Source organism: Nuphar pumila, chromosome 5 (genome assembly GCF_984573655.1).
Source record: "Nuphar pumila chromosome 5, dmNupPumi1.hap1.1, whole genome shotgun sequence".
In the NCBI taxonomy this organism is placed as follows: Eukaryota; Viridiplantae; Streptophyta; class Magnoliopsida; order Nymphaeales; family Nymphaeaceae; genus Nuphar; species Nuphar pumila.
The window spans coordinates 108,087,470-108,102,534 of record NC_143253.1 but is presented as its reverse complement, the minus strand read 5'-3'; the positions used below and the strand labels follow the sequence as shown (position 1 = coordinate 108,102,534).

Below are 15,065 nucleotides of genomic sequence, written 5' to 3'. Positions count from 1 at the left end.
TGGCCTGATAGTCCCCTAAGTGGCGCTGGAGAGGACCCTGTCAGACCTGCACAGGCCCCGGCCTGTGCAGGGTCTGTGTGCAGGATCCTCTCGACCCCAGCTGAGTGGGCTCGGCTGGGGCTATGCCTGGTAGTTTTTCAAAAAAAGAATATATATCATTTTTGTGTTGAAAATCTCCTAGAGTGGTCCGATACATGTATTTGTTACAATGGGTGAGATTTACCGACTCTTGTGGAAGTCTCTCTAAAGATGCAACCAGTTTTTCATATACCAGTTACATTGTTTTCTGGGCATCGATCTTGGCTGCAGGTGATAGTAATCAGACATCATTGCAAAAAAAAAAAATGATGCCCTTTTTGTTGAAGGGCTTAGGGGCTGGCTGGCAGCCACCCGAGCAGGGCTTGGCTGTCTGCCAGACCCTGGCAGTGGCATGTAGGGCCTGTGCACGGACTGTCAGGCCTGGGCTGGCCTGACAGCCCTGGGTTATGCCTTAGATGTGGGTCCTGCCAGACCTGCACAGGCCCAGCCTGTGCAGGGTCTGTTTGCAGGGCCACCCTGATCCCAGCCGAGTGGGCTCGGCTGGGACTGTACTCTATTTGTCTAAAAAAAAAACCTCTGTGATTAAGACTAAACCAAGGTATTGTCCCCATGTAAATGTTCATTGTGTGAAGTGACTGTATTCTAATTCCACTGCTGGCCTATTCATGTAAAAAAATATATATAAATGAATGTATTCTACTTTTATGGTGCTGACCTAGTTTACAAGAATAGACGTGTATAAACCATGTTCATGCTATGACTTGTTTAGGATTTTGAAACATACTATGCATGAAAGAGTTTAATGTGCATAAATGTGATGTGGCACTCTTAAGCATTGTACTATATGTAGCTTACTTCAAATACATGTGTACATGAGAGGATGGGGATACATGCATGTGTGCATTTTCAAAATTTAGTTCTCATAAAGGAAAGCATGTGTGATTGATTACACACAAGCACATACACATGAATGTTGTGAATTTATGTATATAGATGTTTAATGCATGCACATTGTTATTCGACATATATGAGTGTACAGTTTAAAAGCATGTTGACATCATTGCATTGGTAGCATGATTGTTTCGGTATTTGCATATGATGCATCGATGATCAAAATGAATCATCGTGGGCCTAGTGAGTCGTGAACTTGGAATGCTTCTTTACATGTTTTTATGCATCGCAAAAATCACAGTTTGACATTTTTCCTTTATATTACACTGTTCTGGATTTTTCCATGGGCTGGAGCCCCGTGATGAGCCTCGCATTTGGAAATACGAATTTGTGATATTAATTTGGCACGTTGAATTGCAAATTAATGAAACAACTATTTATAATAACATAAAGAAAAAAAACAGTGTAATATACTTTTTAAGATGTCTCGTCGAAAGTACGAGACTCTTGGAGTTGCGGTTTTGGGGAAACCACGATGATACAAAAACTCTGTGTGCGCTATTGTTACACCTGAACCCGATATTGAGATTCTTCTCTTAACCATGATTTTAAGAAGAGTCTGTCACTTTGCCTGGGGGTGGTGTGTAGATACAGTTGTTGTTTTGGTATACCAAGAAAAGTGGCACTTGTGGATGCTGATGTCCCTTGTGTCCCGACATTAGATGTTAATTTCTAATATTCCGATGGATGGTATTGTTTTCTGATATCGATCGAAGGCTAAGTTTGGAACCTAATAATAAAATACTTGTGTGCTAAGTTACCCTGAGAACCCTACTTGACCTCGGAAATTCTTACTCGTTTTGAGTATCTGCGGGCAATGATAATTAAAAAAATGAACTTAAATTGTGTGTATTTAATAGAGACATGCATATAAAAAAAAACTTTGATAAAGGATACTAATTTATTCATTCATTGCACCGAATCATGCATATTCCTACTATGCATTAGATCATGCATGTTTACTTGTTCCCTTAACTATGATATGTTGGTGAATGCATGATGTTGTTTCTTAATGTATGATAAATGTCTTTAATGCTTAAACTGTGATCCATGTTATTATTTAATTGTTCTCTCATGTTTAATAATTGTTCCATGTTGCATGAATGATTAATTGAATTATGAATGTGTTATATTTATGTCCCTCTAAAATATTGCATGAATTCTTATCTGTATTCTTTTTGCTCATTTGTTTCATTAGAGTTACTTGTACTCGGGATTTCGGTTCTGACACCCCTACTTCTGTGGTTTTTCACAGTCGCAAGGGATCAGTGAAGCAACTAGCTTCTGAAAGAGTTACGAATGTCACACTTTTACTTGACAGTTCACAGAGGGACAGCATGGCTCAGTTTTTCCTTATTTACTTTTATGTCATTTAAATAACTTTGATATGTCTCTTGCTATTATTGTTTAAACATTATTTTCTTTATAATTAATAAATAATGAGTTGTTATGGTATGGATGATAAATGTAAGATTCCTTGTGGTTGGTTGGTTATCCAACGGGAAGTGAAACTGTAAGGCCCAGGTCTCTGGGAATGTTTCCGCAATGGTAGGCCTATCAAAAAAAAAACGGTATTTTCAAGGGGTATGAGTTGGGGTCGTTACAAACTAGGGAGAAGATCCTAATGATAGACATTCAACAAATGATTTTTTCTTTATAGGTGACTTGCTAGTATCCTAAAAGTGAAAAAAGCAGCAGAAAGTATCTCTATCATCAACAAAAGTTGAGTATCGCACTTTGGCACATCAGCAAATCGTGTGGTTGAGAAGACTATTAGAAGACATGGGGGTATATATGTAATCACCTTCAAAGTGATGTTATGACAACAAAAGTGCCATCTACACAGCTAGTAATCATATGTTTCATAAAAGAACTAAACACATCGTTAAAGAAGACTGTCACACTACCCTATGTAGCATCGGAATTTCAATTGGCCGACTTTTTCACTAAAGCGCTTTCTTCTCCCCAGTTTCATTTCTTACTTGAGAAACTTTTGGTGTTATCACAGTAGGTTTAAGGAGGAGTGTTAAAGTTGTATATATATTTACATAGCTATATACATATATAATGTATATATATGTGTGTATTTATGTATTTATTTTTTGTTGTTTTGCATTTGTAATGGGTAATACCTATTAAGGGTATTTTGGTCTTTTCCTTTTATGTAATAGGTTGTGCCCATTAGGGGCACTTTTGTCCTTTCATTTTAATTTTTTCAGCTGTTCTAGTCATTGGGATTAGTCACAAGCCCAACGGCTAGTTGGCTAGCCCCTCATGTACATTGTAAACTCTATAAATATGGGAGTGTTTCGCATATTTTCTCAATGCTTTTCGTATGCATTTTCAATAATATTTTATATTTGTTTTAGTTGTGCTCTTGCCCATAAGTGGCTTGTGTTCCTGATTGTATTGGCCCATAAGTGACTTCTTACTTTTGTACAGATTTTTGTAATCCTGTAAGCCCATAGTGGCATATATTTGTGCACCTTTTATGTTTCATTACATTTCCTAACATAAAAAGTGTATATTAAAAGTGTAACCATTGCAACTTCATACTTTAGTTCACTTGCAGCCTACAACACATCATTCTCAATATTACCCCAGCAAATGAATATCAGTGAATGCAACCGAAGCTTGCCTCCACAGAAAAAAATATCAACTGCATTTAAAAAGAAATAGAACATATATAAAAAACAATCCAGTTTATTTCCAAGTTATGCAACATCAGGATATGATGTCATCATGGTTATGACATGATAATATTTGATATAAATTCTTATCAAGATTATTTTGAACTTATTGGGATCATGAACATGTTATTGATTAGGAGTTGATGAAAAATATCAAAATATTTGTGCCAGAACTTCCACCCTGTCTATAAGATTAAGGCTCAAATCAACTAAGAGCATAAACCATCAAGGCCCAATGTTACTGAGCCTTCTTTGATGATGAAAAGGTGTAACTGGGAGTGAAAGAGAGTTCTACCAAGCTTATACTGATATGCATAAGATGAATAGATCCAGGGTGGCAAGATTCAATTGGAAATAGTAGTAAGGATTTTCGAGGAAGCCAACCTCACAAATTTGGCTCTCAATTACATGAGAAAACAAACCCAACTTCAGAATTTTATTGCTCAAAAGAAATCCCAAAGTTACATCTATTAGAGTATTTAGACTCTTTTTCATGTGAACCATGTGACTCAAGTGGTTGCCAAGTTGTTAGCTACATGACATCAGCAACCTTATGGACCTGTCTCATTCCTCTCCCTTCTGAACAACCCAACCAATCGTAACTAAACCCATCCATACGCGTATGCGCACCCGCACCTATGTGACATAGCTCACCACCACTCTATCAGATTATACCGTGTTAGGCTTATAACAATTCCCCGCCCCTTGAAGAATCACCTTGTCCTCAAGGCGGACAAGATGCATAGCGGTGTATCATCTCATCTACAACAGGAAGATCCTTGAGGCCAAGTGCCATGTAGTTTGAAACATGGTATGCCCCGATCAATTACAAGTGACCAAGATCCAATTTTCATATGTACAGCGGTGTATGATCAATGCACAGTGGGTTTGGTAGAAAAATCTGGATCCGATTAATAATCGGATCCGGGTTTGGTATTAAGTTTTGCATTCAAAGCAGAACCTGAATCCGACTAGAACCCAAATCAGACTAAAAACCCTACCCGATTAAGTGTAAATACCGGGTTTTAAGCCAGTCGGATCTCGGTTTGGTTTTATCTTTTTCCATCTGAATCCAACTCCAGGCGCGATTAGGCCAAACCCAATTAAATCAGACTTGGTAATGACTAGATCCGAATCGAATCAGAACCGTTTACATCCCTAAGTTTCCCTAGGTTTGAACACGGGTCACAGAGAATTCCACCACATCCTTAGCCGTGTATGGATGCGCTAATGGTAAGAAATGACCATACTTCATTAAACGATCAACTATCACCAAAATTATTGTCTTCCCTCGGTCCTTTGGCAACCCATCTATGGAACCCATTGAAATATCCAAACAAATTTGATTTAGAATTGGAAGAGGTTGTAGAGGTCCAGCTGGCCTTGTGGTTTCATTTTTAACTCTTTGGCATTTATCGCACTCTTGGAAAAATCTTTTCACATCTTTTTTCATTCTTTCCCAAAAGATAATCCCTCTTTAATCTCTGATAATTCCTTTCAAAACCTTCATGGCCGGCCTCTAATGAAGCATGGTAATGCTGCAAAATTTGAGGAATGAGAGTCGATCTACATGGCACACATATACAATCCTTGTAGATTATAAAATCCCCATTCAAGCTATATCTGGGAATTGCTTCTCTTTGAATTTGCAACCTCTCTAAAATTGATTCCACATGTGGACGTGGATCCTAGACATACTCATCATGCAAAGGTTGAAGGAAGGGAAACTCAATTATAGAAATAGAGTTGAATTCCTCCTTCAACTTCATGTTGCCTTGAAAGTGCATCAGCCACACTATTTTCAGCTCCTTTGTATATTGTATTTCAAAGTCATATCCCATCAATTTGGACACCAACTTGTGCTGAATGGGAGTAAATATCCTTCGTCTAGGAGATTTTTGAGACTCTCATGGTCTGTCCTTACTAATAAAATGCCTCTCTGATAAGTATGGGTGCCATTTTGTAATCGCCAACATAACTGCCAAAAATTCTTTTTCATGGGTAGAGTAGCCCCTCTTGGTTTCAGAAATGGCTTTGCTAAAGAAGGCAATTGGATGCCCTTCTTGTATAAGACAGCGCCAACCACAATTCCAGATGCATCATTCTCAACTACAAATGGCTTTCTTGAGATTTTTGAAGACACGTGTAGCTTCATCATTCCATTGGAAAGCTCCTTTCTTCAACAATTGGGTGAGACGTCGATTGATTTGTGCACAACCGTCCAGAAACTTCCGGTAGTAACCGGCTAAGCCCAAAAATCTTCTAAGGGCTTCCAATTATCCGTCACTAGGTTACATACATCAAAATAGATTGTCACTCCATTTTGGAACCATCCAAAGTTCCTACTCTTTCAAAAATTACTTTGATACTCTGGCTTCTACCGGTTTCCACCATAGTTGCAAGTAATGCAGGTACCAGAATTAGGAAATCACACATTTCAATTTTAAGAAGATTTGAAAAGTGAGAAGCAGAAAAAAAACAATGTAATGAATTGTCTGGGAAGCAAAATAGGATATGTTGTATGAAATGATGGAAAAACAAGAGAAGAACAACAAAGTTAGGAAATGAATATCATAATCCATAAGCTATATTAAGAAATTTATATGTCAATGTATTGAAAGCAATTTACAAAATCAAAACAATGATAGATACATATTCTATAATGTGAAATATGAATAACACTTCTTTTGAGCAACAATCTGATTATATGCAATGATTTCTTTGGGACTCCATTCCTAAATTTAAAAATCATGATTCCACAAACTACAGAATTGTGATCTCAGAATATGGGGAATCATGATTCCTAAATGTTTCCTACTTTGAAAAATAGCTGTGTTTCATTTCCAAAGCAAGCTTTCTGCTATGCCTTGGCACTTGCAGTAACTTTGATTTCTACTTCTTGCTTGATAGACCATGTTCAGCAATTGTAAAGGAATTTATCAGTGGCTGCTAGTTTATTTTGTTATTCTCTATGTCTATACAAAAAAATTTGTTATTCTTTATGAATAGTCATTTTTGTTTTATTGTTAGTTGTTGCATTTCATAGCGATTTTAATTTTTTTCCTTTTTTTGTGTCAGTCCCACAACACTCGCAGTGGCGAATACAAAAATTGTTCCCAGCAAACTTGACAGTCAATACTAGCCAGCATGCATCAAAGGTTAACACCTACTTTCTCATGGTCTTGAGGCTTGGAGAGCCCCATTTAGGAGACCTAGCATATATGATTTCTTGCATATCTTGCATAAATTCATCTTGTTCCAAGTGTCATTTTGGTGTACAATCTAACTTCATGATAATGGATAAGCATGTGTTGTTGCTCGTTAGTACTACATTATCTTGACTCTCCTACAAGCCAGACATTCCAAGAGTCCAAGTTCAACGTTGGCAACATCGACACCAACACTAGCACTTCCAAGCGCTCCAATTTTTAGTTATTAAGCATTCAAGTCTTCCTTTTAATTAGGGATGGTACATGAATCGAGAAAGGGCTGTTCAGGATCAGCTCGTTAAGGGCACACCCCTACTTAGGCTCCGCTCGTGAGCTCGTCATGAACCAAGCCGATCCCGAGCTCGTTACAAGCCGATCAAGAGCTGTCTTATTTTCTAAAAAAACTGTTCTTTAAGTGTTTTTTAATGCTTGATAATATATAAAATATATGTATAAAACATATATAATATACATTTTATGAATATAATATATATATAATATTTAAATTTATAATATGTAAAACAAGCCTATACAAACCGAGCCAAGCTGAGTTTGCCATGTTCATGCTCGGCTCATTTACCTGAATGAGACGGCTCATTTACCTGAATGAAATGGCTCATAGCTCGGCTCACCGAGACAAAGCTTCTTATGAGCTGAGCTGAGCTGAGCTGAGCCGAGCCCGAACGGCGAGTTGCATGTCTTGTTCCCCAGCCCTACTTGTAATTGTACTTCTAGGTTTTCCTTCTCATTTTTTAGATTAATTTTGGTCAATCTTTGCCTAAAATTATGTGCATCTTATTCCTTTCTATTAACCATAACCTCATGGTTTTATAATGGTTATCACAAAAGGAATCATGAAGTGAAGACAAGTTGTTTATTGATTTTCAATGTCATACATTACATAAATTATTCAATATTCAACATGCTTTACCCTTGTTTTTTGTAGCTTGAAGTTCAAATATGTTTTGCCCTCTCTCTTTGTCATGTCTATAGACCTTAAAGTTGAATAATGTAATATTCTGTGTCATATCTGTTCATGTATCTAATTGTTTAAGCCCTTGATGTATCAGTCTATCAGACATTAAGAACACATGTTCAACACCAACATCCTCAGCCCAAGACCCTAATAAAAAAGACCAACATATATAGAGCTTTTACCAAAATGCTAGATTTTAAGCATCGGTGTCCCATATATTATGTACATTTGTCCAACAGGAATGTCTGTATCCACAAGCACCTAATGAAGGAAACCAACAGTCACATTTAAGTTAATTTTCCATCGGAGCTATAAAACCAATTTTCCAAAAGCAGACATATTTCTGGTCCTTTATCTTGTTCCACAACAACCTAAATTGGTGTTTTCAATTCTCTCACTATCTGGCACATTGATTTGGGATCATCATCACACTAACATTTTGCAAGTAGTAACAACAGCAACAGCAACACAAACTAGCAATCTAAACCCATTCCATATGCGAGAAGTGAGAAGTCCCAACACCACCAAACTGAGCCTCCGAACACAAAGTTTACACTAGTAATGCCATATAACGTGAAGATATCAGTTAATGAAGATCACAAGACGCCAAAAAGCATCTCTTTCTGTGTCTGCAAATTTGCAAGCTGCCGACTACAGTAAAACAGAATGTGGCTGTTCAGAGACCAACACACCTATCAGCATTACGATATCAAACAAGCGCAAGATTGCTTAAACAGGCCGCTCTACACAAAGCATACAGAAGAAACATCACAAAATCGACAATGTAATTCTGGATCCAAACGAGCCTCACATAGAAAATGCATGTTTTTTCCTCTTTCCTCGTGATCCAGCCTAGAGCCTTTCAACTTTCTGAAAGATATCCAAGTGCACCAAACCACGCACGTATAATAAGCTCTTGCGCGATTTTACCCCTAAAACATCGCGAATCTGCATTATCGGAACACCGTTCTCTTCTCAAATCCAACCACACATCACAGAGCACATAAGAAAAACCGATGCCAAGAGGCACATTTACTTCATGAAACGAAAATTGCACAAATACGCGAAAATGGAGAAACAGAAGTTCAAGCAACAAGAAACGAATCGACACCCACGGAACCTTTCAACTCGATGATAAAGCGCCAGCAACTCCAACAAAACACAAAAATATTCACAAAAACAAAAAAAGAAAATAACAAACGGCGCCTCTCAGAAGCCCTGAAAATTCGAAAAAGATGTTGAAAACAAAGAAAAACTCAAACAACATGAACATTTTCATAACTTTCAAGAATCAAGACAATCTTACCAAGAAAAAAAACAAATCAAACATTAGCGCAACTCCGAATAACCCTGGAAACACAAAACATGCACCAAAAAGAAAAAATAAACTCACGCGTAGAGTGCTTCTGCAATAGAAGAATCGGAGAAAGAGAGTTCTTCCTCCCGCCGCTCGATATCGGTCCAAATCCCTCGCCAACACCGAGAGGCATGCGCATGCCCGCGAGCGCCCACGCCATCTCCCGTCCAAGAAGAGAACAGCAGAGCGAGCTTGCAAGGAGGAAGGGAGAAAGGCAAGAAACAGAGAGATCGGAAGAGAGGTTTTTCAGGATTTTTCCGGATTTTCCATGAATATCGAGGATAACCGGTGGAGTGAGAGTCTCGAGGAACCACGATCGTCCGCTTCTTCTCCAAAACGGGCTCTCTAGAGTCTAGCTCACTCAACTACGTGGTGAAGTAGGCCTCGATGATCCCGTGGGAAGGGACCCCGCTTCTTCTGGGACCCACTTCCCTCCCTAAAGAAATGCTCCTCCCTTTTCTTCCTTTTACCATAACTTCCCACCAAAAGCTGTAGTTTTTTTTTCGTAAATTCTAATAAAAGGATCGGATTTTACGTAAATCGACTTTCTCTGGCCTAGTGAATGATTTTAGGACCGTGCCTCTCTTTGAAAAAAAATATTTGTAAGGCACAAGCAGTATAAATGTAATAACTAAAAAATTGAGCTGTATTTAGTAAGTAGCAAATACGATGAGGGGCTTTGTTGTTTACTCCTCCTTTCGTGCTGGGGGGAAAAGTTGTGGTGAAAAGGTTGTGCCTTTTGAGTGCTTACGTGCGGTGGGTGGAGACTGTTTGCTTGCCAAGTGTTCGGATCAAGAACGAACGGCCCACGTGAGTTCTCTACTGGAGCCATCTTAGCTTTCCCCAGCCAGATCACAAGTAGGACGTTTTTTAAGGTATATTTCATTGGTGCCCTTTTATATCTAGGCTTCAGTGTTGGGTGTGGGGGTGTCAACGGGTCGGTTTCGTTCGGACCCAAGTAAAACTAGTTCTGGCCTCAATTTTGGGTATAGTATCCGGTATCGATTCAGGTTTAATCAGACCCATTATAAGAAAAACCATACCCAGACTCTATAAAAACTACATGAACCAGACTCGGATCATACCCAGACTCTATAAAAACCATAATATTTTTTAATGATTTTTACATTGAAAATTTCTGCGTCTTAATCAAAACTCAGGTCGGGCCTGGGCCTGGTATAAAACTTCACAAACTATACCCGGATATATGCATTAATCAGTTTGAACCAGGGTCTTAATCAGGTCTTCTTATTTATCACCATACCCGGGCCCTATAAGGTTTGATATGGGTCAAGTCCAGGTAAACCCGACCCATTGACAACCCTAGTTGGGTGTACTCTCTTGTAGGCAAAAAGGACAGGCGGTTTTAGGTAGGCATGCAAATGGGTCAGATTCAGACTGGATCTTGTTAGATTCGAATCCAAATATGAAATGCAATCAGTAAATCCGAATCCACATTTTAATCTGAATGAGATCTGGTGTGGTTAGTTTGAATTTAAATCCTAAAAGCATGTGGTAATATTTGATTCAGAAAGAATAAAACAAAACAAGTTTTTTACACGTAAAAAATGCATTCAGGTTGGATTTTGATTCAAAACGACTCTAGATCCAACTTAAAATGTTAATCCAAATTCTAAAACCATTCAATTGAACAAATCTGAATCTGATCCGGAACCACATTCAGATTTTACTAAAAGGATCCACATCCGAGAAAACATGTCGGACTAAGATTGGATACGCCAATGAACCCAGTGAAGCAAGGCAATTTTTTTTAGGTATTATAACGTGATGAGCTTAGTTGAATCAGTGCTCCGAAGCCATGAACATTACAAAGAAGAGCGTAACTGACATTCAAGTCAGGAGCTGAATGGATCCGGAATTCGCAATTCCTCGTGAAAGTATGCAAAGTCCAAACACGAGCACTCCCTGGAGGCAAAATAAAGCTCCCGAATGGCATTTGAGATATTTACTCAAAATAGGAGGCCTTCGAGAAAACCAACACAACCTGATCTGGTGCCCAACCACCTCCGAATATGCTTTCGCATAATGATTTCCATTTCGGTCTTCTTGTACCATACTTAAATGACTTTTCCTCAGTACAGAAAACCTTACAAGTTTAATTAATAAAGAGTTATGTCCTTGGGGGTATTATAATAACAAAGGCTGGGTCCCACTGTTTGGACTCGTATGTAATGTGGTCTGTTGTCCTTTCTAGACAGACGAAAAGTGGCCCCCACTTCCACACAAATCACTATGAAAGGTGTGTAACCAATTCCATTGATCCATGACTGCTTCCAAACTTTTGCGTATCCCATCAACTGGGGCCACTAACCCTACAAACCGCTGGTTCGGGTCTGTGGACCTATGGCCGGACCCACTAAGAACTTGAGGAGCATTGCATTATTTTGTTATGTGGTCCACAATGAACCAACATGAACCTGATATCTTCAGCCGTATAACAGCCAAGGGGAATAGGATATATCACATGCTTACCTGGCATTTTGGATTGCCAACCTAGAAGATATTTCTTCTATAAAGCTTGCCCTTTGATTGTAGAGAGATACGGAATACTCCCTGAGAGACTCGGACAGGTGATAAGCTCGTATCACTGTGTTCTGGTGATAAGGCACCACCACCGCCCAATCGGAAACAAAAAAGTAAATACATCAGCAAATAGTTCTCGGTTCGTGCCTCTTTCACTCATGTTTAGTAGGCTTGTCATCGGGTCTGGTTTACCCAGACCTGACCCGTACCAGTCTCGACCTGAGGTCCCATTAATAATGGATCGGGGTACAGTTTATGAAATTTTGTCCCAACCCAAGTTCTGATTAAGACTCATAATTTTTTGATGTAAAAATGATAAAAAATTATTATTTTATCAGGTATGTCCCGGTCTGTTTTATGTTGTTCTTATCGAGTTTGGTATAGTTTTTTTAAGGTAGGTCCGATTAGACCCAAGTCCAAACTCAATACCATACCCAAAAATCTGGGCCAGAACTGGTTCCACCTTGGTCCGAACCAAACCCGAGCTGTTGACACCCCCCAATGTTTAGCGCTCAAGGTTGGCCTATGTTACAAAGACGCGGATATAACTGGACATGCAAGCTCAAAAACTTTTTGAAAAATAAGATATAGCGATATAGATTTTTTATTTTTAATCAATACAAATTTATTTTGTATTTTAATGTTTAGCATTTTTTTTGAAATATTATTAAAAATATTAAAATAATGTATTAATGTGTCCACACGTCATAGTAGTCTGATTCATGTCAGCAATGAGAAGCCCTGTAAATAGCATGTGATTGTGAGATAGCCCAGTATTTCCATTAATCTTAATTACGAAATTTTATTGATCTGAAAGACGAAATATATTAAGCTTTAGGCATTTCGTATCGGTTTGAAAGACGAAATCTTTAATCCACGTGTTGAGTTTGGCGTGGAGCCCAACCTAAACTCGCAAGAGTGTTTGAAAGACACATCTTTAATTCATGTGTTGAGCTTGGCGTGGATAGCGATGCAATCCAGGAGGGAGGTTTTGCAATTTTGGCTGCTCCAATCCAACTCTCCCATGTATTAGGTCATCTGGATCTGACCCATTTGCATCCCTAGGCGTGGATTCCATTCTAAATTTTTACTATTTTATTTGGCTGTTTTTTTTTTTTTTGCAAAAATGAGACCTACGATCCTTGAATTTCATATGCAAAAGTAAACCCAAATTCATGAACCTCCCCCATCAAACCTTATATAACTAACTTATAAATTATGTTACAAACAATAGGACCTGAGATCCCAAGATCTCAAATCCCACAGAAATGTAAAAATACAATTTAGTCTAAGTTAAATTTTAAAACATATTTTATAAAAGAATTAAAGTTGATTTTAGTGAAATTCACATTCAAAATTGAACATATAAAAAAATTATAATTTTACTAAAATAATTGATAGATTTTGTTTAAATAAAATAGAATATGATTTTAGATGAATTTAGGTTTAATTTGATATATATGTAATGTTATTGTATTAAATTAGAATTGGTTTTAGATAGATTTAAAATCTAAATTTAAAAGTAATATAAAATATTAAATATTGATTTTATTTTATGAAAAACTTAAATTAATTAGGTTTTATAAAATGGTAGAGGTCCATAGGGTGGGGCATCCCCCTTATGTGGGCTCATCCTATGTGGCATTTCATGTTGTAATTAAGCTTGAAAATTGGTAAGTTAAAACCCTATAAAATGATATTTTTAAGTTTCCTAAAAAAAATTAAGTAAAGAAGAAAAGAAAAGAAATAAATTAAATTTTTTAAAAGCCAACAAAAAAGTTAGAAATGCCATTTTAGAGAACCCTCTCAGCTGAAATATTCTATAATAAACAGTAGTAATAAAAGTCAGAACTTACTAAATAAGTTAAAAAGGTTAGTGTATTGATACCTAAATAATATGGTTTTAGTATTCAGTATGTTAAAGAGCAGATGTCCCATGCTTGTAGGCCCCTTTATGCTTAGTTGGAACCTCGTTAAGAAGTGAGAGATGGCATATTCTTATGCATATTTTATAGCTGAATAATATGGCTACATAGTATAAGGTTTTATACTCAGTTATATTAATATAGCTAAATAGTATTAAGTAAATATAAGATATGCGATTTAGAAATTTTTAAAAACATATTTTAAAAAGCTAGTGCTGAAAATTGAGAAGGGTTTTTGAATGTTTTAAAAGTGAAAAGATTTTATAAAGAGCTAAGGAGGGGTTCACACCCCTATTGACTTTTCTAAATTCCTTTTCAAGTTTCTCTCTCTCATCTCTTTCTTTTCTTCTCCATTGGTGTTGAGAAGGGACCTGAAACTCTATTGGAGGGAGCTTAGCCAAGGAGTGCAGCCACTTTGAAGGAGGCAACCAGTTCGAGTTCACGTTAGATAGTTCAGTGTTTATACAATTTCAACTACGATGATTTTCTATAATTTTTTAAGATAAAGGATTCTATCTGATACTCATAGATCGGGGCTCGTATGCATGAGCATACTCTGATGATGAATAGGGTTGAACCTATATATCGCTTATGTGGTATATGAAAGTCAATGTCAGTTCAGATCTATTTGTGCTTCCATCAGTTTTTAAAAAAAAGATAATAACAATATAATACAGCTACATATATATAATATCAATTTTTGAAAAGCAAATCGTTGATTGTAGAGGCCGATCCATACTTGGATTGGTAGGGCATACATGAAATACAGGTATTCAGATCAATCCCTGAGTGAGCCAGAACTGATCCATGTGTATTGTTTAAAAAAAAGAAAGAAAGAAGAAGAATGACATTCACACACACACATATATATATATATAGTGGGGTTTTTAAAGAAAAATAAAGAAACAATACTCGAATTCATTGGCTGATCCCAACATGGATCATAAACATTTTATTACCTTTTGAAACAAAATCTGGATCAGTCCCTGGTTGTGCTGGGACTAATCGTTCATGTTTTATAAAGTATAACACTAAATAATATTATACTTACATATATGGTCGTTAGTTTGGAAACTAGCAGAACTCTTATAATTTTTTATAGAGTGACGTGTTGGGTATGGTTTGAAGAACTTACTCACTTAGGGATCGATTCTGAACAGCCTTGAAATGGGTCAAGTTAGTCCTTCATGGAACTAGGTTTGCTCAGCTTCATTAATATGAAGAAAGACCGAACTGTAAATAGCTGGATAATTATACATATGCAGGTGGGTGGGTGGGTGTGTGTGTGTGTGCATGCATGCACACGCTTATGTGTGGCGAATAATGCATATATGTGTGTTTCTTTTTTATGTCTCTTTAGAAGAGTCTCTTAAG

At 37.3% G+C, this 15,065-nt stretch overlaps 1 protein-coding gene across 1 annotated transcript in view; it reads right to left on the bottom strand.

Annotated features, from left to right (window-relative positions):
- The window catches only part of LOC149838059 (1,4-alpha-glucan-branching enzyme 1, chloroplastic/amyloplastic-like), a 120,831-nt gene extending 111,246 nt beyond the window's left edge, over positions 1-9,585 (bottom strand). Inside the window, exon 1 of the mRNA XM_090006348.1 lies at positions 9,259-9,585. Within this exon, the coding sequence (XP_089862474.1) occupies positions 9,259-9,382 (124 nt within the window). The 5' untranslated portion in view covers positions 9,383-9,585. The remainder of the gene's footprint in view (positions 1-9,258) is intronic.
- Positions 9,586-15,065: the final 5,480 nt, after the last annotated feature.